General features: G+C 46.0%; 1 protein-coding gene across 2 annotated transcripts in view; it reads right to left on the reverse strand.

Moving 5' to 3' along the window:
* Positions 1–20,120: 20,120 nt before the first annotated feature.
* plcb1 (phospholipase C beta 1) overlaps positions 20,121–27,958 on the reverse strand; it is a 657,020-nt gene continuing 649,182 nt past the window's right edge. The window contains exon 33 of one of the 2 annotated variants that reach the window (XM_080200038.1): positions 20,121–22,620. In XM_080200038.1, coding sequence (XP_080056164.1) covers positions 22,390–22,620 — 231 coding nt within the window. In that variant the 3' untranslated portion in view covers positions 20,121–22,389. The remainder of the gene's footprint in view (positions 22,621–27,958) is intronic. The other variant, XM_080200039.1, reaches the window with a different exon arrangement.

A 27,958-nucleotide genomic window follows, 5' to 3' on the forward strand; every position in this document is an offset into this window, starting at 1 on the left:
TGTTGATTCTGGAAATATTATGTGGTGTTTAATTTGACAGTGGATGGCCTTTGACCTGGAAACAGTGGCAGTAATTAATAATTGTAGAATCATAGCATCCCTACAGTGCAGAAAGAGGATGTTTGGCTCATCAAGCCTGTACCCATGCCCTATCCCTCTAACCCTACGTATTTCCCCTGTTAATTCCCCTGATGCTGAGGGGCAATTTAGCATGGCCAGTCCACCCAAACAGTACATCTTTAGACTGTGGGAGGAAACTGGACACCCAGAGGAAACCCATGCAGATATGGGGAGAATGTGCAAACACCACACAGACAGTCACCCAAAACCAGAATCATAAGAAATAGGAGCAGGAGTAGGCCATCCAGCCCTTCGAGCCTGCCCCACCATTCAATAAGATCGTGGCTGATCTGAAGTGGATCAGTTCCACTTTCCTGCCTTCTCCCCATAACCTTTAATTCCCTTGTCTGTCAGAAACCTATCTACCCGTGACTTAAATATATTTAGTGAGGTAGCCTCCACCACTTCAATGGGCAGAGAATTCCAGAGATTCACCACCCTTTGAGTGAAGAAGTTCCTCCTCAACTCCGATCTAAACTGCACCCCCCCCCCAAGTTATTTTGAGGCTGTGCCCTCTAGTTCTGCTATCCTTTCTAAGCGGGAAGAGTCTCTCTACATCTACCCTATCTAGCCCCTTCATTATCTTGTAAATCTCTATAAGATCCCCCCTCGGCCTTCTAAACTCTAACGAGTACAGACCCAGTCTGTTCAATCTCTCTTCATAAGCTAACCCCCTCATCTCCGGTATCAGCTTAGTGAACCTTCTCTGCCAATCTGTGAACCTTCTCTACCTTCTCTTCTTCTTGGTGAACCTTCCAAAGCCAATATATCCTTCCGCAAGTACGGCGACCAAAACCGCACACAGTACTCCAGCTGCGGCCTCACCAGTACCCTATACAGTTGCAGCAAGACCTCCCTGCTTTTATATTCTATCCCCCTCGCTATAAAGGCCAACATTCCATTCGCCTTCTTGATCACCTGCTGCACCTGCAGACTGGGTTTTTGCGATTCGTACACAAGGACCCCCAGGTCCCTCTGCACCGTAGCATGCTGCAGCTTTTTGCCTTGAACTGGACTGAATGTCCTCATCCTATGCTTTACATCCTACATAATCACCAATGCTTCCTAGTATATTAGACACTGACGTTTCAGTATGTTGACACCAAAAACAGATGATCAGGTTTTATTACTTTGCCGTTTGTGTGATGCACACAATGTCTGCTGCATTTCCTGCATTACAACAACGGCTCGGTGGAACAGTGATTAGCACTGCTGCCTCACAGTGCCAGTGACCCGGGTTCGATTCCCGGCTTGGGTCACTGTCTATGTGGAGGCTGCACATTCTCCCCGTGTCTGCGTGAGTTTCCTTCGGACGCTCCGGCTTCCTCCCACGGTCCAAAAGATGATATGGAAATGCCAGCATTGGACTGGGATGAGCAGAGTAAGGAGTCTCACAACACCAGGTTTGTATCCTACATATAGACATATATCCTACAGGTGAGTGATTCACCTGATGAAGGAGCAGCACTCTGAAAGCTTGTGATTCCAAATAAACCTGTTGCACTTTCACCTAGTGTTGTGTGACTTCTTACTGACTCCAAAAGATGTGCTAGTTAGGGTCATTGGCCGCGCTAAATTCTCCTTCAGTGTACCCAAAGAGTGCAGCAACTAGGGGATTTTCACAGTATCTTCATTGCAGTGTTAATGTAAGCCTGCTAGTGGCACTAATAAATAAATTTAAACATAATGACTTCACTCTAAAGCTCCCGATTGGCTGTAAAGCATTTTGCGATGTTCAATCGTTGTGAAAGGTGCTATATAAATGCACCTCCTTCTACCTCCATGTGAAGCATGGTGTTTTGCGGGGTTGACCTGTGGGCCCGAGCAGATGACCTGCTCACCCCTAGGGAAGGTCTACTGTGCCAAATCAGGATGATAACCCTAGTTTACAATTCTTATTTTAACTTGTAACACTGCAGTTGTATGTTAGGTCACATCTAATCATGTTTACCAGAGCCTGCGAAATGAGACTCCCATTTGAGTTTTCAAATAAAATTACCCCGTGTTTACAACCACGCGCCTAAGCCGTGTTACATGCACTTAATATTCATAGATGCATAATTATTTTTAATGTTTTAGTTGAATTGGAAATGAAAAGCAAATTAACTTTGTGGCTCTCCACAGTAAAAATGTATCAATTGTAATTCAGAAGGTGATTCCCAAGGATTGAGCTCAAATGGAGATGCTTCTCTTTGTCAGCAGTGATGGGCTGAAGGGCCAGATTTCAGAAGTAGGAATCACCGGGTCAGTTTTAGCTCCCCCGCCACCCTCCTGACCTCACCTACCCCCAACGTGGCAAAGGTGAGGCAGGCAGACAGGAGGCGTACCACCACTTCCATAGAACCAGAGAATCCCTACAGTGCAGAAGGAGGCCATTCGGCCCACTGAGTCTAGACCAATCGCCCATTCCCGTGACCCCATATATCCTGTTAACACCGCCAAAGGCAATTTAGCATGGCCCAGCCACCTGATCGGCGCATCTTTGGAGTGTGGGAGGAAGCAGGGGCATCCGGAGGATACCCATGCAGACACGGGGAGAACGTGCAGGGTCTGCACATTCAGTCGGGAATTGAACCCGGGTCCCTGGCACTGTGAGGCAGCAGTGCCACCCAACCATAGAAATCCTACGGTACAGAAGGAGGCCATTCGGCCCTTTGAGTCTGCAGCGAGCACACAATTCCACCCATCCCCATTTCTCCACATATTTACCCTGTTAATCCCTCTGATACTTAATTTAACATGGCCAATCCAACCAAACTGCACACCTTTGGAGTGTGGGAGGAAACTGGAACTCCTGCCCTCTCAGGTGAAGGCTAAAGATTCCCCTTTCGAAGGAGAGAAGCAGGGGAGATATCGTCACTGGCCCGGCTAGTATCTATCCCTGAATCCACGTTGTTACGCCACATTATTTGGTCATTGTCTCTTTGCTGTCTGTGGGAACTTGCTGTGCACAAATTGGCAGCTGTATCTCCTCCAATACAGCTTTGCAAAAACGCTTTGTTACTGGTAAGGTGCTTGGAGACACCCTCCGGGGCCGAATTGTCCGGTCCGCTCTCACTCCAAGGTCGGAAGATCTCGCTGAGGTCAACAGACCTTGGCATGGTCCGTATCGAGCCCACTACAATTCCTGTGGTGGGCAGGACGGGAAAATTCTGCCCCCTGGCATCATGAAAGGAATGATGCAAAACAAAGTATTTTTTATTCATGTTGATTTGTTAATTGGTTTGGACAATTAGGTGGTCCTCTGGTTAGCTGGATTGATCCGAACAGGCACGGGAGTGTGGTGACTCTGGGATGTTCACAGTAACTTTATTAGCATTTGACTCCATAGCTCAGTGGTTAGAGCGCTGGTCCTGTAAACTAGGCATCATGAGTTCAATTCTCGCTGGCGCCTGTAAGCAAAAATTAGTTGGTAGAAGCAGTCGGGTGAAGGCAGACAGGCTGAGAGACAAAGTAGAGTGCTCTTACGAGTAGAAGGGCAAGTAGCATGCAATTCTGGGGCAGCACGGTGACATAGTGGTTAGCACTGTTGCTTCACAGCTCCAGGGACTGGGATTAGATTCCCAGCTCGGGTCACTGTCTGCGCAGTGTTTGCACATTCTCCCGGTGCCTGCGTGGGTTTGCTCTGGTTTCCTCCCACAGTCCAAAGATGTGTGGGTTAGGTGGATTGGCCAAGCTAAATTACCCGTTAGTGTCAGGGTGACTAGCTAGGGTAAATAGGTGGATGTGTATGTTAGAGGGATTAGCGGATAAGTATGCAGGGATACGGGGATAGGGCCTGGGTGGGATTGTTGTCGGTGCAGATTCGATGGGCTGAATGGCCTCTTTCTGCACTGTAGGGTTTCTATGGTTCTATAATTCCTTACTGGGGATCTTTTTCAGAAGCAGTATTGAGGGATGGTTTCTCAGCTGCAGTAGAATGGATGTTGGGTTTGCTGGTGAGAAGGATGAACTGGGACATAAATATTTGGCATCTGAAACACACATTCCAGTTCAAAATGCACATTCGCTGCTGCCAGGGAGACACAACAGAGTTTTTTGAAATTTGCATCCAAATAACATGAAAATGATATTCAACTCTCATCATAATCCAATTATTTACTGTTAATCTGCGTAAAAGTATATTGATAGGGACAGTAAATCCCATAAAGGCAGGTTATGCGTCCTCACCATGTGCTTTGATTTAAGAATAACAGATGTGTACAAAGCCTGCAAAATGTTCCCTTCAATGAAGCTCGATGATTATTTCAACATATTGTCTCATAAAAAAAGGGTGATGCGGTGGCACGGTGGTTAGCACTGCTGCCTCACAGCTCCAGGGACCCGGGTTCGATTCCCGGCTTGGGTCACTGCCTGTGTGGAGCCTGCACGTTCTCCCCGTGTCTGCGTGGGTTTCCTCCCCTATCTCCGGTTTCCTCCCACAGCCCAAAAGATGTGCTGGTTAGGGTGCATTGGCCGTGCTAAATTCTCCCTCAGTGTGCCGGAGTGTGGCAACCAGGGGATTTTCACAGAAGCTTCATTGCAGTGTTAATGTACACCTACTTGTGACAATAATAAATAAATGTTCAAAAAAAACTCCTCTTCGCAGCTGCGTGGGTTCCCTCCGGGTGATCTGGCTTCCTCTCACATTACAAAAAAATGTGCGGGTTAGGTTGGCAAATTGTCCCATAGTGTCAGTGGGATCAGCAGGGTAAATACATGGGATTACGGGGATAGGGCCTGGGAGGGATTATTGTAGTTAAGTGTATTACTATAGGGTATTGTAGCCTTTCTTATTGTGTGTGTGTGTGTGTTTTTTTATACATTAACGAACATTCATTATTAATTAATTTCAACAAGACCTAGCTGTTCATATCTCTTTGTCATATCTTTCCTCACATTGCACCGAATTGAAAATATACACCACTCAGAACCAGTGTTCCAAATTACCCTTCTGGGTTTTGGGATCACCTCACCTTTAACATCAGCGGCGTTCCTCACACAAGGTGCTTGCAAGCCTTACATGGAGGCCCTAGGCACTCATTCTGAAACCCGGAGACATCAACCAATAACTGAGGAAAATGGTGACATCACCTGTAGGCTGGCGTACGTTGCCATGACAATCATCCACATAGAACAAATCCCCCCCCAAGACTTTCTCTTGCACCCAACTTCAGTTTATTTATTAGCGACGCAAGTAGGCTGACACTAACACTGAAAGTTAGAAGCTCATTTTGGTCTCAGGGAGAAGGCCCCAGTTCCGCACTATGTTCTGATGCTACTTAAACCTCATTGTTCACCTTCATCCGTCCTGTAAAGCCCAGGCCGTATCTCTTCTAATTCTTCTGCCACTTCACACTCCCTATGTCCCCCTACACTTCCCAGATCCCTCCATGCTCTCTCAGATGCCCCAGGTCCTATCCTTGCTGCCTCCCACTCCCCATGTCCCCCTATACTCCCCAGGTCTCCTCAATGCACCCTCATAGTCCCATGAACTCTTGTATTCCTTAGGTCCCTCTATGCTCCATTCACACTTCCCATGTCCCCTTATACTGCCCTCTATGCCCCCTTGCACTTCCCAGGTCCCTTTTCTCTCCCCAGGTTTCCTCCATGCCACTTCACACTTCCCATATCCCCTTACACACACACACACACACACACACACCTCACAGTGCATCATGGCTGGCAAAGCCCAAGACCCCACCCTCAGCCACATCAAACAGAGAAGGAAATATGGTGCAAAGTGAGGTCAGAGGCAGGCTAGGATTTCAAGAATATGCAAAAGGGGGCCACTCCCACTCAAAAAAATCAGCGGTCTGTAAAAGCCAGTGTGCTAACCAATATCACTGCAGAACATACAACACTGGTTGTGCTATTAGATGATTTCCATCAGTTGCCAATCAAGATGCCAACAGTGCGTTGTTCTTAGAGTTCATTATTTTAAGAAATTTAAATAAATAAGCAACTGGTATCCCTGATAATAATCCATTAGAGATTTGAAAAGAATTGCCTACTTAAAGATTAACCGTCTCAAAAGTTACAAACTTGTCGCCACTGGACAGGTTATCTCAGATTGTCTAACAAGTAATATTTTCAGAAGAATGGCTTTTGGCAAAATGTATCGCCGCTAAGATTCCTGTATCATGATTATGCACGATTATAATTAACTGACTTTACTTTGAACAATCAGGCTCCATTAATAGGTTTCAGTCTTTCATTATTAATGCCATCGAAATCAAAAACCAAAAACGTGTTTCAGGGAGTGTTGAGCCAAAACTATCGAAAATACTTACAAGCACATTTACAATGTCGTTACTATCACTGATAAAGATTGATTACCTGTAAAGACTCACACTCCAACCATTATCTTGCGATTGTGTCTCCACCTGTATATGCCCTGTTTATGAACCCAACTCTCCACTCACCTAATGAAGGAGCAGCGCTCCGAAAGCTCGTGATTCCAAATAAACCTGTTGGACTTTAACCTGGTGTTGTGAGACCTCTTACAATTCCCCATGCATGGCACCACATTTGTGTTGCTGTCAGATTGATATCAAACACCGTTTATAATATCAGGAAAATATATCTTTTTGATCTCAATAGACCTTCATGAAACTAGCTAACAATGTAATCACCAGCCCATTGAAGCTGGTGCCAACTATTTTGTTGATGGACCTTGGGCCCATCTGCTCTCTCTGTTCTCTTTGTGGTTGGAGGCAGCCCAGTTGCCAGCGTGAGGCAATCCCTCAATTTGATATGAAGCCTAATCTGCGATCAGCAATCCTCGCTGGCACTGTTGCAATCCTATGCTAAGTGCTGAGTTTCAGGCGATTTGCCCAGAAGATCTTTGGAAGGTGTTCCTTTCTTAAAGACTCTCTGCTCTGCTTATTCCTCTGGAGGTCCAGGTTAAGCATGGGGTGAAGCTTGTTCAGGGGGCTCATTCTTCCTGCTTTGGTCTGCTCCTATTCGAGGTAATGGTTTGGGAATGCCTGAGGAACCCTTCCCAGATGTGAGGTGGTCATACAATAATGGGATGCAAATGCCCATTATTTCCTGCTAAGTTGATCACTTGAATAACCTTTGAAAGCAAATATCACAGGTGAGATTCTCCGGCCTCCCAGCTGTGTGTTTCTCACCGGTGAGAGGTGGTGCGCTGTTTGCTAGGGACGGGATTCTCCAGTCCTGCTGTGGTCATTGGAAATTCCCATTGATGTCACTCCATGCCAGCAGGAAACCCACGGGTGGGGTGCAATGCCAGCGAGACTGGAGAATCCCACCGGCATGAATGGCCAGAGAATTCCGGCCCACTTGTTTCATGTCAGGAAAAAGGGAGGTACTTTTAAGCGATCTATATTTACATTGTTAAACATTAGAAATAAGATATAGAATTAACTGAATTTAGTTTAGTGTTTCTGTGTAAGGAAGATAAGCCTATGGTTAGATTCATGTTAGACAAAGTTGTTTGTATGTGTGAAGAGGGTTTGGTTTCAGTTAAAACTGTGGCAAAGATTCTCCGATCTCGACTGCGCCTGGGGTTCTCGGGAACCACTGCAGTGTATGGAGATTTGGCTGAGTGCCAAATTCTCTGTTCTGAAGGCTGTAAAATACCTCAGCGAAAAATGGAAGAAATGTTTTAAATCAAAAACCGTCCATGCCATTTGTAGCTTGGTTGCATGTGTTAACATGATTTTCTCATCATATGGAGGAAAAGGTCAAAAGGATGGCACGGTGGCACAGTGGTTAGCACTGATGCCCCACAGCACCAGGGACCTGGGTTCGATTCCCAGCTCGGGTCACTGTCTGTGTGCAATTTGCACATTCTCCCTGCGTCTGCGTGGGTTTCCTTCCACAGTCCAAAGATGTGCAGGTTAGGTTGATTGGCTGTGCTAAATTGACCCTGAATTTCAGGGGGATTAGTGTGGTAAATACATGGGGTTATGGGGATAGGGCCTGGGTGGGATTGTGGCTGGTGCAGACTTGATGGGCCGAATGGCCTTCTTTTACGTGGTAGGGATTCTATTCGATGAATTCTGTCAAATGTAAGTAACCAGCATTTATTTTTAAAGAAACAATGTAGATTTAACTACAGTCTTTGCTAATTCATGGCATTTCCACCCAGAATCTGATCACTAAAGTAATTGCAGTTTAACAAAGTATAACTGACTGATTTAAAGTTCTGGGATCTAAGCTTTGCCTGATTGGTAAGTATTGAGTTTTGTGGTAGCCTCCTCTTTGTTTGAATATGTCCAAGCTGTCGGTGAAAAATATTGTTTCTTGCATGTTACACAAACAAAGCATACCATTCATAGAGTACATAGGGGAGAAGACAAGAAGAGGGCGCAGAATGTAGCGTTACAGTCATAGCTAGGGTGTAGAGAAAGATCAAGATGGGTCCATTCAAAAGTTTGATGGCAGCAGAGATGAAGCTGCTCTTGAGTTGGTTGGTACATGACCTCAGATTTTGTATCTTGTTCCCCAGTGGAAGAAGGTGGAAGAGAGAATGTCCGGGGTGCGTGGGGTCCTTAATTATGCTGGCTGCTTTTCCAAGGCAATGTAGTCAGAGTGCACAGATGGGAGGCTGGTTTGCATGATGGATTGTGCTACGTTCACAACACATTGTAGTTTCTTGCGCTCTTGGGCAGAGCAGGAGCCATTACCAAGTTGTGATACAACCAGAAAGAATGCTTTCTGTGGTGCATCTGTAAAAATTGGTGAGAATTGTAACTGACATGCCAAATTTCCTTTCACTCCTGAGAAAGTAGGGCATTGGGGGGCTTTCTTAACTATAGCGTTGGTGTGGAGTGACCAGGACAGGTTGTTGGCAATCTGGGCACCTAGAAACTTGAAGCTCTCAACCATTTCCACTTCATTAAACTTGGGGGGGCTGGGGGGGGGGGCGGCTATGGAGGTAGAACGAGACAGTGTGACAGACTTTATTAATATACAGAAAATTGGAACAGACTCTGAAGTGAATTGCCTCTTTCTGTGCCATAATATCTCTATTACTCCATTGCGGTTGGCATTTAGACTGGAGATAGTTAAAGCAATATCTTTCATCCTGCAACTGAGGGTGTACTTTGGCAATTAGTTTCCTTCAAAGTATTCTTCCTTAATTAAAGAAAGGAGCTTAACTTGAGCTGCTGTTGCATCTTATAATTGCTTTGTTGATTTGAGAACGAGAGAGGATTGCGTTCTACACTTGGAATAGCTTGATGGCTGCAAATCATGTCTTTGTTCTGTTTTTTTTTTGAAAACGAATTGTGTTCACGGACCGAATCCTCATTCCTTTAATCATTGCTAGAACCCATCTGGGTCCAATCCGGATATCTCTTCAAGTGTTGAGTGGCTCCTTAAGCAATTGAAATGGAAAATGCTGGAAATACTCAACAGGTTGGCACGTCTGATACATCTTTCTTTTTCCTCAAACCAGGATTTCCCCTCACCGTGGTTGATATAATTTTTCATTCATTCGTGGGACAAGGGCATCGCTGGCTGGCCAGCATTTGTTGCCCATCCCTAGTTGCCCTTGGAGGGGCAGTTGAGAGTCAACCATTACCACATTGCCAACCACATTGCCTTAGTTCGGGAGTCATATGTTAGGAGAGACAATGGCCTTGTGGTATTATCGCTAGACTATTAATCCAGAAACTAAGCTGATGTTCTGGGGACCCGGCTTCGAATCCTGTCACGGCAGATGATGGAATTTAAATGAAATTTAAAAATATCTGGAATTAAGAATCTAACGATGACCAGAAAACCATTGTCATAAAAACCCATTTGGTTCACTAATGCCCTTTAGGGAAGGAAATCTGCCGTCCTTGCCTGTTCTGGCCTACATGTGACTCCAGAGCCAGAGCAATGTCGTTGACTTTCAGCTGCCCTCTGTAGAAGGGTGATTAGGGGTGGGCAATAAATGCTGGCCCAGCCGACAATGCCCATGTCCCACGAATGAATAAAATAAAGATATAGACCAGACCGACTAAGGTTGGCAGATTTCCTTCCCTAAAGGGCATTCGTGAATCAAACGGGTTTTTATGACAATCAATAATGGTTTTATGGTCATCAATAAATTCTTAAATCCAGACTTTTTTATTGGATTCAAATTCCACCATCTGCCGTCGCGGGATTTGAACCCGGGTATCCTGGAACAATAGCTGAGCTATTAGGTTAATTGTTGACCAATCATGCCAGTGGGCCATTGCCTGCCTTGATATGGGTCCCTTAAGCATATACTACCCTGAAATTACAGAAAAGACTGGTTCAGCGCATGTTGTTTACTGTGCGCAGTTCTGGTCACCACTAGAAAACATGTAATTATGCTGCAAAAGGATACGGAGGAGATCTACTAGAGGTTGCAGTAGTAATCTCGTGCGCGGGAGGTTGGTCTGATCCCTGGGACCTGGAATGATGGAGGACAAAAGTGCTCCACAAATCAGGTTCTGAATACTCTTTATTGGTTGAGAAATCCAGTGGCACAGTGGTTAGCACTACTGTCCCACAGCACCAGAAACCAGGGTTCGAGTCCCAGACTTGTGTCTCTGTGGAGTTTGTATATTTTCTCTGTGTCTGTGTGGGTTTCCTCTGGGTGCTCCGGTTTTCTCCCACAGTCCAAAGATATGCAGGTTAGGTAGGTTGGCCATGCTAGAGTGACCCTAGTGACAGGGGATTAGCAGAGTAGGTATGTGGGGTTATGGGAATAAGGCATGGGTGGGATTGTGGTCGGTGCAGGCTCGATGGGCCGAATGGCTTCTTTCTGCACTGTAGTGATTCTATACTTCTATGACCATGTTGTTCTGGCCGCCTCACGACAGTGGTGGTCTTGATATCTTCTGCTCACTGGATAAACTCAAGGGCAACATAGGCATCTCTGCGCAGCACAAGGAAAGGCTTACTGAGGATGATGTACCTTAGCTCAAGGAGTTGTTCGTGTCTCTGCGGCTCAGGGATCATGCCGAAGATCATAGAATCACTACAGTGCACATGGAGGCCATTTGGCCCATCAAATGTGCACCAACCTTTTGAAAGAGCATCTTACCCATGCCTATTTCCATAACCCTGCACATTTACCAAGGTCAATCCAACTAATCTGCACATCTTTGGACTCTAAAGGGCAACTTATCATGGCCAATTCATCTAACCCGCACGCCTTTTGGACACTAGGGGATAATTTAGCATGGCCAATCCACCTAATCTGCACATCTTTTGGACACTAGGGGGTAATTTAGCATGGCCAATCTACCTAATCTGCACATCTTTTGGACACTAAGGGACAATTTAGCAATGCCAATCCACCTAACCTGCATATTTTTTGGACACTAGGGGGTAATTTAGCGTGGCCAATCCACCTAATCTGCACATCTTTTGGACACTAGGGGGTAATTTAGCATGGCCATTCCACCTAATCTGCACATCTTTTGGACATTAAGAGACAATTTAGCAATGCCAATCCACCTAACCTGCATATCTTTTGGACACTAGAGGGTAATTTAGCATGGCCAATCCACCTAATCTGCACATTTTTTGGACACTAGAGGGTAATTTAGCAATGCCAATCCACCTAACCTGCATATCTTTTGGATACAAGGGGCAATTTAGCATGGCCAATCCACCTAACTTGCACATCTTTGGATTGTGGGAGGAAACTGGACCATCCGGAGGAAACCCACACAGACACAGGGAGGACGTACAAAACTCCACGCAGGCAGTCACCCGAGTCCAGATCACTGGCACTGTGAGGCAGCAGACCTAACCACTGTGCCACCGCGTCACGCCTATACAGAAGTAAACTGTGGCAGATGCTGGACCTCCGGAACAGAAAGAGGAGCGTGTTTCAGGTCAGTGACATTGCTTCAGGGCAGCAGCTCGCTTCATTTTCACCGGTGCAGCTTGCAGCTTTGAGGAAAGCCCAGTGAGCTGGAACTCCTTTCCACTTTCCACAGACGCTGCCAGCCCTGCTGAGTGTTCCCAGTATTTGGAAAACAGATTGCCGATTGTTTAGCCGCTGCGGGGAACTCGGGGCATGCTAAGCCGTGTTTCACTCAGGTGCATTTTTCTTGTAAGTCTGTGAGGATATGCGGTGCTGAAAAATAAATAAAACCAACCCTCAGTTTCGAATATTTTCTGGGCGAAAATCTATTTCTGAATGTTATAAAATGTACCTATTCTATCACCTGGGAAATTAATAATTGGTAGCATTGTCTTTTTATCAGATGGGTGGGGATCATATTGGCGACTCTTAATTGTTCTTGAATTAATTGTAAACATGTTGCTTTATTCAAAAAAGGTCCCAGATGGGAAAAGTTACACCAAATAGCATTTAGAACAATGTGTCCCATTAGTAGGAATGTTTCTTTCCTGGAAAATCTATTCACAGTGAAGTGACCTTCTCAACCGATGGTGAAGAAAATATCATGATTTTAAAGTTGGTATCTCTTTGGACAACCCATTCACGCATTGGCCTAAACTTTCAGCAACACATTCTTGCCACTTCCGACAACACCTCCGCCTTTTATGCTCTAACAAGCATCAATTGTCATACGGTTCGGATGTGAGGTAGTCATAGACTCACAGAATCCTATATGGGCGACACGGTAGCACAGTGGTTAGCAGCTCCAGGGTCCTGCGTTCGATTCCCGGCTCGGGTCACTGTGTCTGTGTGGAGTTTGCACATTCTCCTCATGTCTGCATGGGTTTCCTCTGGGTGCTCCGGTTTCCTCCCACAGTCCAAAGATGTGCGGGTTAGGTTGATTGGCCACGCTAAGAAATTGCCCCTTAGTGTCCAGGGATGCGTAGGTTAGAGGAATTAGTGGGTATAATATGTAGGGACATGGGGGTAGGGCTTGGGTTGGATTGTGTTCGGTGCAGACTTGATGGGCCGAAGGGCCTCTTTCTGCACTGTAGGGTTCTATGATTCTATGAATGCAGAAGGAGGCTGTTTTGGCCCATCGAGTCTGCACTGACCGCAATCCCACCCAGGCCCTATCCCCACAACCCCATGCATTTGCCCTAGCTAGTCCCCTTGACACTAAGGGGCAATTTAGCATGGCCAATCCACTTGTATAGTGCACAAGAAACAATGTGTATCTGTATAGTGCAAGAAACAATATTTTTCATGGTATACTAATACACGGTGTGACGGCATGGTGGCACAGTGGTTAGCACAGCTGCTTCTGGTTTTGATTCCCAGACTGGGTCACTGAGGAGCTTTCATCCTCTCCCCATGTCTGCGTGGGTTTCCTCTGGGTGCTCCGGTTTCCTCCCACAGTCCGAAAGATGTACTAGTTAGGTGTGTTGACCTGAACAGGTACCTGAGTGTGGCAATGAGGGAAATTTCACAGTAACTTCATTGCAGTGTTAATGTAAACCTTACTTGTGACATAATAAATAAACTTTACAGAGGCACAGTGGTTAGCACAGCGGTTAGCACTGCTAATTCACAGTGCCAGGGACCCGGGTTCAATTCCTGACTTGGGTCACTGTTTGTGCGGAGTCTGCACGTCCTCTCTGTGTCTGCGTGGGTTTCCTTTGGGTGCTCCAGATTCCTCCCACATTCTAAAGATGTGTGGGTTAGGTGGATTGGCCATGCTAAATTGTCCATTAGTGTCAGGGGAACTAATTTAGGGTAAATGCATGGGGTTATGGGGATAGGGTGGGATTGTGGTCGGTGCAGACTCAATGGGCCGAATGGCCTCCTTCTGGGCTCATTCTCAAACTGTTACATCCACTCTTGACAAGGGGGAAGAAGGAATCACTCCCACTAGTGCACATCATAAGAATGAATACCAGAAATCCAGACGCAATGTCCTATTTGCTGTAAGGCACTGAATTCTGTGCTTTATGAAATCTCCCATCTGATCTCCCAGATCAGCTGAAAACGTGAACAAGAGTTCCCTCCTAAAAAGAAGATGATTTTCACATATGCAAATGTAGGTCAGCACAATCCCATCACCAGCGGGATCGGGCTGTGTACTTTCTCGGCCATCAGGAGTGGGTGTGACGAGCACTTCCCCTCACAAAGTGCCGGAGGTTTTTTTTCTTAATTTGCGTTACCTACGTCAGGTTGGTTTTTAAAAATCAGCGTCTTGTTTTGGCAGGACTCTCCCTATGTTTCTCTCTCCCGCTTTTCATTTCAAATTTGATGTGGGGAAAGATCGGGAATATTGTCGGCTGGAAATAAAAAATGTTGTCCGGACAAAAGGTAACCTGCATAAAAAGATATTTATAAGATTTCTTCAGTACAGTATGGAGGAGGTACAGTGAAAGTTTACCACGCTGAGTGCTGGGATAGCAGGTCTGTCATATGAGGAGAGACAAAGTTAGTTAGAATCAAGAATCCTGATGGTACAGAAGAGGCCATTCGATCCATCTAGTCTGTAACAACCACAATGCCACCCAGGCCCTTTGCCCGTAATCCTCATTTACCCTGCTAATTCCCCTTACACTAGGGTCAATATAGCATGACCAATCAACCTAACCCGCACATTTTTGCAGTGTGGGAGGAAAGTGGAGCACCCGGAGGAAACCCATGCAGACACAGGGAGAACGTGCAGACTCCACACAGACAGTGACCCAAGGCTGGAATTGAACCTGAATCTCTGGCACTGTGGGGCAACAGTACTACTGTGCCACCGTGCTGCCCTTAGGGTTGTATTCATTGGAGTTTAGAAGAGTTAGTGGCGATCTCACAGAAACATATAAAATTCTAACAAGGTTAGACAGAGTGGATTCAGAAAAAGTGTTCCCGATGGTGGGGGAATCCCGAACTGGGGGTCATAGTTTGGGGATAAGGGGTAAATCTTTTAGAACTGAGGTGAGGAGAAATTTCTTCCCCCAGAGGGTGGTGAATGTGTGGAATTCACTTTCACAAAAAGTAGTTGAGGCCAAAACATTGTCTGATTTCAAGAAGGAATTAGATATAGGTCTTGGGGCTAAAGGATCAAGAGATGTGAGGGGAACGGGGACCAGAATATTGAATTCGATGATCAGCCATGATCAAGATGAATAATGGAACAGGCTCGAAGGGCCAAATGGCCTCCTCCTACTTCTGGTTTTATATTTCTGTGACATGAGAAAGAATTCTTGTAATGCAAATGTTCATTGAAGAACAGAAGTGACAAAACATTCAAAAGGAAGACAACAGAGCTTGTTGGTGGTTAGCAATTAAGTTAAGGTTGGGTTAAAATTGCCTAAAGACATTAATCCATGCTTAAAGTGGTTTAGGATGAAATAAGACATAACTAGGGGCTTTAGTCGGCGGCTAATCTGCATTGACCACTCCTGCCCCAATACCATCAATGCGCCTTTGCCATGCCTATAGAATCCCTACAGTACAGAAGGAGGCCATTTGGTCCATCGAGTCTACACCGACCACAATCCCAACTCAGGCTCTATTCCCATAACCTCGCACATTTATTCTGCTAATCCCCCTGACAGTAGGGTCAATTTAGCACAGCCAACCAACCTAACCCACACATCTTTGGGCTGTGGAAGGAAACCAGAGAACCCGGAGGTAGCCCACACAGACATGGGGAGAATGTGCAGACAGTTGGCCCGAGGCCAGAATTGAACCTTGTTTCCTGGTGTTGTGAGGCAGCAGTGCTAACCATTGTATCATCGTGCTGCCCATGACTGAGAACAATTGCCTCTACAGCTTTAGGCTCAGGTAGAAGCTAGTTGGGCAGAGTTAGCCACTTGCATTAAGCCGACCTGCGATCAACCTGCAACACCACCAGTAGCAGTGTAGGTAACCCCCGACCATGTCTGGGCCTTGATTCAAGGACGACACCAAGTCAGGGTTACGTGTTTCTGCCTTGGTTCTTCATGTGACTCACCAGGCTGATTCCCGAACACAGGAACGAACAAACTCGGAGCAGGAATCGGTCGCGTGGCCCCGCCAGCCTGCTCTGCCATGCAATAAGATCGTGGCTTATCTGATTGTACCTCAACCTCACACGACCCTGATAACCTTTCATCCCCTTAAATTTCCGGCAAATTCACAGACACATGCATCATGCAGCAGGGTGGCACAGTGGTTAGCACTGCTGCCTCACAGCGCCAGGGATCCGGGTTCGATTCTTGGCTTGGGTCACTGTCTGTATAGAGTCTGCATGTTCTCCCCGTGTCTCCGTGGGTTTCCCCCAGTTTCCTCCCGCACTCCAAAGATGTGCGGCTTAGGCGAATTGGCCATGCTAAATTGCCCCTTAGTGTCAGAGGAACTCGCTCGGGTAAATGCATGGGGTTATGGGGATAGGGTTTGGGTGGAATTGCGGTTGGTGTAGATGGGCCAAATGGTCGTCTTCTGCACTGTAGGATTCCATGATTCTAAAGTTTGCAGCACCTGGCATAAAGTGCCTGGTTCCTGCAAAACTGGAACCATGTATCTTATGGCATTGTGATTGCACCATTACTGGAAGGGAGTGAGTTAGTAAGGTAATGGAAGAGTGCATGGGGTGAAAAGTGCAGGAGGGTTGAACTGACTGTTGTGCTTGGCGAGTCCTCTGACTTCACCCATCCCCTCTGGACTCAGGTTAATGGTATGGCCTCTCTGAAGGAACGGAAAAGCCTTTGCAACGCAAGGCCGTCGTCCCACAATTAAAACCTCTTTCCAGATGTTTCCTCTTGTTATCTGCATCTTGCTCAGCAAGCGGCGTTGTAAGGTTGGGAATATCACAGCGGATCATGAACCTCACTTTACCATCCTGCTCTCTGAGAATGTGAATGTGTGTGCGTGGTTAGAAGTGAAGCCCTTTATATTTATCAACATGGCAAGATTTCCAGTAAGAAGTTGCTTTGGTGAAATAGGCCCATCCATTAGGTGGGCTGGCATTGCAAACATTAGCAGGCTGTTAAATTGTTTGAATAGATGGACAGAGCCAAGCATACTTTGCCAATTTAGAATAGATTTACTGTAGCTGATTCATCGATACCTTTGAATGCTTTCCTCAACTGGAGCCTGCTCCTCTGGCATGATGTAGTATTAGAACAAAGAGGACAAATTAAATTACAACACAGGAACAGGCCCTTCAGCCCTCCAAACCTGCCCTGACCATGCTGCCTGACTGAACTAAAACCCCCTCCCTTCTGGGGACCATATCCCTCCATTCCCATCCTATTCATGTATTTGTCACTATTGTATCTGCTTCCACTACCTCCCCCGGCAATGAGTTCCGGGCACCCACCACCCTCTGTGTATAAAATTTGCCTCGTACATCTCCTTTAAATCTTTCCCCTTGCACTTTAAACTTGTGCCCCCTAGTAATTGACTCTTCCGTCCTGGGAAAAAGCTTCTGACTATTGACATGGATCTCTCCTTTGGTCATGCAAGGTGTATGACTCCCTGTGGGGATGATGCCAAACTTCTGGAGGCAAGTTATGTCATGCGACTGAAGGGATCTTAAACCCCTTTGGAACTAGTTTAACCCATAGGATTGTAGAATCCCTACAGTGCAGAAGAAGCCATTCGGCCCATTGAATCTGCACTGACTCTCTGACAGAGTATTTTACCCAGGCCCTTTCCTCTGCCTTATCCCCATATCCACACACATTTCCCACAGTTAATCCAGCTAACCTACACACCTTGGGACACCAAGCAACAGTTCAGCATGGCAAATCCACACATCCTATTAGCACCTGTGATAATGGATCGGTTTTACAAGTATCCAACAAAAATCTTCTCCAACGCAGTGGCACAATGGTTAGCGCTGCTGCCTCACAGCGCCAGGGACCCGGGTCCGATTCCTGGCCTTGGGTCACTGTCTGTGCGGAGTCTGCACGTCTCCCCGTGTCTGCATGGGTTTCCTCCGGGTGCTCCGGTTTCCTCTTGCATTCTTAAGATGTGCAGGTTAGGTGGATCGGGCATGCTACATTGCCCCTTTGTGTCCAAAGATGTGCAGGTTAGGTGGGTTGGCCGCACTAAATTATCACTTAGTGTCCCAAAATGTGTAGGTTAGGTGGATTAGCCATGAGAAATGTGTGGGGATACGGGGATAGGGCAGTGGAGAGGGCCTGGGTAAGATATTCTGTCAGAGAGTCGGCGCAGAGTCGATGGGCCAAATGGCCTCTTCTGCACTGTAGGGATTCTATGCTTTAAACTAGTTCTATAGGCTTTTAAGATCCCTTCAGTTGCACCACATAACTTGCCCCCAAACTTTGACAGTATTGCACTGTTATCTCCTCAATGAACCTACATGATTTGTTCTTTCTGAAATATTCATTAGATCTTCCACATGGTGGACTGCCACTACATTTAGTTTAATTTGTACACAATGCAGACGAATCTTTGATATGTTAGCAACTAAGACTTAAATCTGGCATAGTTTGCACTGTGCACTAAAGGGCCCAATTTCTGCTCACTAAATTCTGAAAATAATTGTTATTTGATGAGGTACCCTGGGTGTTCGTACTATGTTCTCCCAACATTTGCAAAGAGTTGAAACAGTAGCTGCATTGTCACAGGGCAGCACGGTGACACACTGCTGTCTCACGGCACCAGGGATCTGGGTTTGATTCTGCGGAGTCTGTACATTCTGTCTGTGTCTACGTGGGTTTCCTCCGGATGCTCCAGTTTCCTCCCACAGTGCAAAAATGTGCGTGTTAGGTTGATTAGTCATGCTATATTGCCCCTAGTGTAAGGGGAATTAACAGGGTAAATGAGGATTAAGGGAAAAGAGCCTGGGTGGTGTTGTGGTTGTTACAGACTAGATGGAAAATTGTGCTGGTTAGATGCACTGGTCAATGCTAAATTCTCCCACAGTGTAACCCAAACAGGCACCAGGGTGTGGCGACTAGCGGATTTTCATAGTAACTTCATTGCAGTGTTAATGTAAGCCTACTTGTGACACTAATGAATAAACTTTGAAAAATGCAGGCCGGAAGCTTACTGTTCCACCCGCCACAGGAATCGGAGCAGGTGAGGGGCAGGTGATGGGAATGACCTCGTGAGGGATTTTATGATTTCAGGACGAGCAAGACCGTAAAATCCCAATCATAATTTATTCATGTCTTTGTCAAAACAAATAACAATATCTTCTTCCCGAGTCTGCATGGGTTTCCTCCGGATGTTCTTATTTCCTTCCACAGTCCAAAGATACGCGGGTTAGGTTGATTGGCCATGCTCAATTGACCCTAGTGCCGGGATAATAGATTGGGTTATGGGAATTGGGTGGGATTGTGGTCGGTGCAGAATCGATGGGCTGAATGGCCTCCTTCTAATGTAGGGGGGAGCTGTGCAATAAATGGCAGAACCATCAGGAGTATAGACACACAGAGGGACCTGGGTGTGCAAGTCCACAAATCCTTAAAGGTGGCAGCACAGGTGGAGAGGGTGGTGAAGAAGGCATATGGCATGCTTGCCTTTATTGGACGGGGCATAGAGTAGAAAAGTTGGCATATGATGTTGCAGCTGTATAGAACGTTGGTTAGGCCACATTCGGTTTACTGCATCCAGTTCTGGTCGCCACACTACCAGAAGGATGTGGAGGTTTTGGAGAGAGTGCAGAAAAGGTTTACCAGGATGTTGCCTGGTATGGAGAGTCTTAGCTATGAGGAGAGATTAGTTAAACTGGGGTTGTTCTCCCTGGAAAGACGGACAATGAGGGGAGACCTAGTAGAGGTGTATAAAATTGTGAAGGGTATAGATAGGGGGAACAGTGGGAAGCTTTTCCCAGGTCGGAGGTGACGAACACAAGGGGTCACAAGTTCAAGGTGAGGGGGACAAGGTTCAACACAGATATCAGGGGAATGTATTTTACACAGAGGGTGGTAGGAGCCTGGAATGCACTGCCAAGTAAAGTGGTTGAGGCGGACACACTGGGATTGGTTAAGGCTTATCTAGATAGCCATATGAACAGACTGGGAATAGAGGGATACAAACGAATGGTCTAGTTGGGCCCGTGAGCGGTGCAGGCTTGGAGGGCCGAAGGGCCTGTTCCTGTGCTGTTCTTTATTCTTCTGCACTGTATGGGTTCTATAATATATATTTTAAATAGACAACACATATTTCTGCAATGGTTACACACAGAAACTCATGTTTAAAGAAGTTTTATTTTTCCATTGTAACGGATGAATGCACATAAAATTACGAGTGGAAGAAACATCATGCCAGAAAATTGCATAGAATTCATACAAAATTTGAATATGCATTTCGGAACAAGTTATCATCGTCGAAGACAATACTATTTACATCCTTTTTGTTGCGTGAAGTGTTCCCTTTGTCACATTTTGTTATTCTACAGTCAACTTGAAGTCAAAACATTTGAACAATATTAGTATGTCCAGCGAGGTAAACGGAATTAGGCTACGCTCACTGTTAATACGCGTTTTGTTAGCCGCCCATCGGAACTGAAAATGTCCTGTTCAATGTCCTAATCCAAAAATGACCCGCATTTAATGCTGAACGCATGGTGTAGTGTTTTGTAGTTGTTACAGGAAATTCACATACAACCCAGTTCAGTACAGAACAGCCCATAAATACAGATTTCCACAGTAAGTACTTTGAATATTCCACTTAGACAGATACAGAACAAGGCAAACAGTTCAAAGGCACAAGACTTTCACATCATATAAGAACCCCTCTGTTAGATTCAACAAATCTAATTCAAGTAACGTTACACAACACGTATAGCATGTGTGCATGTATGTATGTATGTGTATGTTTTATATATATGTATATATAGACACACATTTACACACACACACGATTCCACTACAACCACTGAAAACTGTAGGGCGTGATAGAGATGGAATAAAACTATGAATTTCTGTTTTTGCAATAAAGTTACAGTTAAAACCAATAAAAGGTTAAAAGAAAGATATCCCACCATCAGTTCTGAGCTAGCTCGACCCATGACGATGGTGTTTTTTATTAGGATGGCACACTACATTGTATAAAAATAAAAAGAACGTTTTACAGCGATGTCATACTAGACAAATACTGCGCCAATACTGGCAATGAAATGTCGTCGCTCGGAATAATTACACACACACACTAAATTGAGTGGAAATACAAGAGACTTCGGATCCTTGTATCCCGTGGATGGAGCAGCCACTGTAAACATCAAAATGCTTTTGCCGTGAGATAGTCCCTTAAATCTGAAACCACCTACCCTGCCAATTTAGCTGCTGCAGCACATGCATCTATTGCATGCTGGGGGGCTACATGGCATCGGGTGAAAAATAATGCCAAATGCCAAAGAATTCAGGTCGCACAAATCGGTCAAAGCGAACTGTCCATTATAGTGCCGTTTTCACTAAAGTTACCAGTGATAATTAATCATTAGCAGTATCCGCGTTTTCAGTGTTTGATTTTGAAATTAAAATTTCGTCCACAAAGTGCATTAATACAATGACTTGTTTGCATTTCTCTTCGCGCCTCCCCCCCCGCCCCGCCCTGTCCCATTCGGTTCAAGATATTTACAGCCACTGGTATTGTACAAAAACAAATTTTACAAATGACTTCGACGCGTAGCAAGTTACAACATTCTGACTGTGCAGTTGGATACAAGGACTTCCCGTTACGTCACTCACGTTAACTTGTAATAACAATCTTGGTTTAGAAAAAAAACTGTGATATCGATGTAACTTTTACTTTGTACACACAAGTCAAAGACACGTTTTATTTTTACCCTGTAAAGCTACCTTAAAGTACATTACAGCACAAACTCCACGACAAAAACTGCCTGTTACAGTTATATATTAAAGGATCCACAGTGAGAACCATAATACTTCCATCAAGCATGCATCCCTGAAACTTGTTTCCCATTGAATATACTGGACGAAGCTATACAGAAAGTTTTAGAGGGTGCACGACCAAAACTCCCGTAATATTTAGCAAATTCTTAATTCAGCAATGCCGACATTAAAGTACGCAGCAATTTACAATTCTTCAGAGAAGTGTACTTCATGTGTAAAGCAAAGACAAGTGGTAAACCCGTGCCTGCAACTAGAGCAAAGGTTTCTTCCCACAGTGCAATCATGCAACGTTATGGATACGTGGCTGGCGAGCTTGGGCCCATTAAGTGCTGGAGGTGCCAAGTTCCTCTTTGATGGTCCTTCAAATGAAATGGGTGGCACTGTACAATTAGTTTCGCACTGGCACTCGGACGGACTGTACACACACACACACACACACACACACATGACCCTGACACTGCACTGTACGCTTGGGTAGGTCTTCCAGAACGCAGACTTGCACTCAAAGCACTTGCTCCCCTGCCTACATTCTTTGTGGTTGCCACGACCGTGCCCCCTCCATAAGAAAAGATGTAACACAGTTTCAAGGTGGGGGTCTGCCGATTAGAGTGATGTATCGAAGACTTTATCCGACTTGTCGTCTTCTAAATCGTCTTCGTTTGAGCATGACTTGTGGTTTAATTTCCCATTGTCTGGTGCGAGGGTGGGAGCTGGGACACTGTGGTCTCCATCTTCACTGAACTTCCCTTTCAGCGTGTCCTGTACAAACTCTTGGATTTCCAATGGCAGCCTCTTAAACTTGTCCTGGTATTCTTGATCAAGGTCACTCTGTAACTGCAATCGAGAGAAAGAGAGAGAGAGGCCGTCAATCCTGCAGACAAATAAATTAAGATTCCTTTATTGCACAGTGGGACCTTTGTGTCCAGGGCAAGCTCACTCCAACATAAAACAACACATTTGTATTTGTAGTTGATGCAAATCCTTTCGGTTAAGGTCAACATTTGTCACAAAGAATGAAGAACAAAGAACAGTTCAGCACAGGAACAGGCCCTTCGGCCCTCCAAACCTGTGCTGATCACGATGCCTGCCTAAACTAAAACCGTATGCACTATGCAGCCTGTATCCTTCCATCCCCATCCTATTCACGTATTTGTCTAGTTGCCTCTTAAATGCTGCTGTTGTTCCCACCACCTCCCTGGACAGCGCGTCCCAGACATTCACCGCCCTCTGTGTAAAAAACCTGCCTCGCACATCTCCTCTGAACTTTTCCCATGCACCTTAAACCTATGTCTCCTCGTATTTGACTTTTCTAACCTAGGAAAGACTATCCACTCTGTCCATGCCACTCATAAACCTCTATCAGGTCGCCCCCCTCAACCTCCGTCATTCCAGTGCAAACAAGCCGAGTTTATCCAACCTCTCCTCATAGCTCATACCGTCCAAACCAGGTAACATCCTGGTAGACCTCTTCCGTACCCTCTCCAAAGCATCCTTCTGGCAGTGTGACGACCAGAATTGTACACAATATTCTAAATGTGTTTTGATGATTGGGATGCTTGGAATATGGAATAGTTTTGGTTCCCAACTAATGCTGCCACGTATGGAACGAGATGGAGACTCCAAAACATTCTTTCTTTGTCAGTTTTTTCCCTTCATTCTCAACCGAAGGCTTTGATTGTTTTGAAGGCTTTGATCTTTGTTTCGGTTTCGCTAGGCATTCTCCTAACAGTGTTCAATTGGTGTCCCTCATAGAAACATAGAAAGCAGAAGCAAGGGTTCGGCCCCTCCAATGTGCTCTGCCATTCATTACGATCATGGCTGATCATCAAATTCAATATCCCGATCCCTCCACTTCCTCCCAGATCCCTTGATCCCTGTAGTCCCTAAAGCCATATCTAATTTCCTCTTGTAATCAGACAACGTTCTGACCTCAGCTACATTCTGTGGGAGTGAATCCCACACATTCACCACCCTCTGGGTGAAGAAATTTCTCCTCGCCTCAGTTCTAAAAGGTTTACCCCTTATCCTCAAACTATAACCCCCTAGCTGGGGACATCCCCGCCATCGGGAACATTCTTTCTGAATCACTGTGCAGAGACACAAAGCAGGTTTTGTGGTGGAACCTGGTGTGAAACAGAGGCCAGGAGGAAATTGAGAAAATTAAATAAATAAAGATGATTTTCCACGTTGGTTGGAGCATTGCATTCTCCCATCTCCATTTGAATTGCAATCTGCTCAATAAAAGGATCCCACGCAAAGTGGACTTGGCAATTTTGAGTCACTACCTAGTGGGTTTCAGCTCACAGCACAAAACCGCTGGCAAAATCAACCAAAGAAATTGTAAGGAAAGCATAGGGCCCCTACAGTGCAGAAGGAGGCCATTTGGCCCATCGAATCTACACTGACTCACTGACAACGTATCTTACCCTGGCCCTCTTCCCTGCCCTATCACTGTAACCCCAGATATTTCCCACGGCTAATCCATTTAACATACACATCTTTGGACACTAAGGGCAATTTAGCACGGCTAATCCACCTAACCTGCACATCCTTGGAGTTTCGGAGGAGACCGGAGTACCCGGAGGAAACCCACCAAACTCGGGGAGACAGAGCCACACAGACAGTGGCTCAAGGCTGGAATTGATTTAATTTGATTTATTATTATCACATGTATTAGTATACAGTGAAAAGCATTTTTTCTTCTGCGCTTTACAGACAAAGCAAACCGTTCATAGAGAAGGAAAGGAGACACTGCAGGATGTAGTGTTACAGTCATAGTTAGGGTGCCCTGAGCATGCTTTCTCCGTGTGTTGTAGCTGGGTGTGTTGCTTAAGTAGACTGGCTGGAGGGACAATTAAAGAAAGGGAAACACCCCAGGAGCAGCCTAGTCAACTGAGGATAAGCAGCAACTGGGAATGTTCAAAGATGGCAAGGCAAAAAGCGGGGAGCAAGACAGGCCATGGATGTACTGAAACTCTCTTGTTCACCTTCCCAATCTGCTCAAACCCAAGCTGTTCTGCACTAATGGTCCTTGTTTCCCCCCCCTCCCCTCCTCTCCACCCCCTCCCCTCCTCCCCCTCTCTCCCCTCTTTTCCACTCTCTCCCCCCTCCACCTTCACCACTCCCCTGGCTCTGCATTGCAAAATCATTTGGTCTCTTAGTCAATGATATCCCTACGCCTGCTTGCAGTCAAAGTCGTGGCATATACAGACAGCAGACAGTGCCTTCTCTGCATTGCCCTGTAATAAATCACACAGAGAGCTTCCCACACAGATATCGCACAATGTATTGGAGCACCACTCAATGGGAACAATGCAGAAGGAGGCCGATCGGCCCATCAAGTCTGCATTGACCACAGTCCCACCCAGGCCCTATCCCCACTACCCCCTGCATTTACCTGAGCTAGTGCCCTGACACTAAGGGGCAATTTAGCATGGCCAGTCCATCCTAGCCCGCACATCTTTGGAGGGTGGGAGGAAACCGGAGCACCTGGAGGAAACCCACACAGACACAGGGAAGAACATGCAGACTCTACACAGACAGTGACCCAAGCGAGGGATTGAACCTGAGTCCCTGGCGTGTAAGGCAGCAGTGCTAACCACTGTGCCACCGTCCTGCCCCAGTTCTACAGAAGTACGATTTTCAATGGCAATATTTCAAGGATTGGCCCACTTTTATTGTTTATTATGTGACAAAGAAGCATTAGCTGCTCTTTGTTCACTGGAGAACATGAGGAAAATAAAGTTTGCCAATGGTCGACATTGATGCAAACTGTGGGTTGAAACAAAATGCCAATGTGAGTGAGTCCTCAGTGGATCAGTAATTCTATCCACTCTGCATCACAGGGCCAGGGACCCGAGTTCGATTCCAGCCTCGGGTGACAGTCTGTGTGGAATTTGCACATTCTCCGCGTGTCTGCGTGGGTTTCCTCCGAGTGCTCCGGTTTCCTCCCACAATCCAAAGATGTGCGGGTTAGGTTGATTGGCCATGCTAAATGTGCAGTGATATGAGGATAGGAGTTGGGGAGGGATGCTGGTGGGGTGGGGTGGGGGGGTGGAATGAGCCTGGATAAGATTCTCTTCCAAAGAGCAGATGCGATGGGCTGAATGGCCTCCTCTCCACTGTATGGATTCTATGAATTCCTGGTTTGGCTCCCCTGACTGCGAGTCAACCTCAGCTGGGGCAGGGTGGGAGGGGGGAGTTAAAATTGGGCTCAGTGTCTCCAAGGCTGGGGGGATGGTTGGAGGAGCACGGCAGGGATTCCTCCCCCTAATCACAATTGTGGCTGGTGAAATTATGTGGATGGAATAAAGCTTGGTTGTAAAATGCCCTCATGGTCACTGTCAAGCCTCATGCATAAGACAAACTATTGGATTGTGACTGGGGCAGCATGGCGGCACAGTGGTTATCACTGCTGCCTCACAGTGCTAGGGACCCGGGTTCAATTCAGGTCTCGGGTCACTATCTGCGCAGAATTTGCATGTTCTCCCCATGTCTGCATGGGCTTTCTCCGGTTTCCTCCCACAGTCCAAAGATAAGTGGGTTAGGTGCTAAATAGACCTTAGTGGTACAGGATTAGCAGGGTAAATATGTGGGTTAGGACATGGGTGGTTAGTGCAGACTTGATGGGCCAAATGGCCTCCTTCTGCACTCAGGGATTCCATCTCCATGAAACCCTAGCAAGAAATTAATGGGGTGGAAATAGGTACAACTTGCCCCCATTTTGCTGTGTCCAATCCATTCAAGCCTTGCATAGGGCGTCTTGAATATAATAAAGGGGCAAAAGTCTATACTGAAGGATTCTTCACTGCGATTTGTCCAGTAAAAGTGTAACAGGCATTGGATTAGTTAGCAGTTGCCAGCGGATTTCAGAATTATTTTGTTTTATTAAAAATATAACTGTGGAAGGAGCAGCCAGGTTCCTCCAGTGAATCCTTAGCACTGGACATTACCCTTTCACCTCCGTAACTTGCTCCAACCCATCCCTCCAAGGCTTAGCTCAGGGCTGCAGCTTGGGAGCTAACAAGCTGACATTGATGATATTATTCTGAGTTGCCTTTAACCGTGATTGACGCTACCAGTCCATGCCCAAGATGCCAAAGAGACCAATGGCCAAATTTCCTGGACTTATGGTTCCTTTGGGTCCAAGCTTTTGCTGACTGCACAGTGCTCAGGCCGAAACTAGGTGATGGCCTAGTGGTATTATTGCTAGACTATTAATCTAGAAACTCAGCTAATGTTCTGGGGACCCGGGTTCAAATCCCGCCATGGAAGGTGGTGGAATTTTAATTCAATTAAAAAAGTCTGGAATTAAGAATCTACAGATGACCATGAAACCATTGTTGATTGTTGGGAAAACCTATCTGGTTCACTTATGCCCCTTTAGAGAAGGATTTCGGAGCCTCTTGGAGTATGAACTCCCTGACTGAGGTAACAGTTGCCTGTCCAATCAGGGAGCCTCATCTGTGTATATATATCGAGGCATGTCAGGGCTACTGACATTCTGGATTCTGACTGTGTACCTGAAGCGCTCTTAGGAGTGGAATAGAGTTTGTAAGTAAAGGGAATCTGGTGAAAGGTGGCACGATGGCACAGTGGTTAGCACTGCTGCCTCACAGTACTAGGACCCAGGTTCAATCCCCAGCTTGGGTCACTGTCTGTGTGGACTTTGCACATTCTTCCAGTGTCTGCGTGGGTTTCCTCCGGGTGCTCTGTTTTCCTCCCTTAGTCCGAAAGACGTGCTGGTTAGGTGCTAAATTCTCCCTCAGGGTACCCAAACAGGTGCTGGATTGTGGCGATTCGGGGATTTTCAAAGTAACTTCATTGCAGTGTTAATGTAAGCCTACTTGTGACTAATAAATAAACTTTAAACTTTTGAAGACTGCTGTCCTTACCTGATCTGGCCCACATATGACTCCAGAGCCACAGCAATGGGCTGAGTCTCAACTGGGGATAGGCAATAAATGCTGGCCAGCCAGCGACACCCAGGCCCCACGAATGAATAGAGGAAAATGAACTTTTGACCAACACTTTCAGAAGAAGGAGGGAGGGAAGCATATTGTCAAGAAACACAAACAAATGTCACAGAATATGAACACACACAAGGTAATGGAAACAATAATAAAAGGCCATTAAACGGCAAGTGCTCCATAACTTAATGCAATATATAGAT

This window comes from Carcharhinus amblyrhynchos, chromosome 12 (genome assembly GCF_965287045.1).
Source record: "Carcharhinus amblyrhynchos chromosome 12, sCarAmb.v2.hapA, whole genome shotgun sequence".
Lineage (NCBI taxonomy): Eukaryota > Metazoa > Chordata > Chondrichthyes > Carcharhiniformes > Carcharhinidae > Carcharhinus > Carcharhinus amblyrhynchos.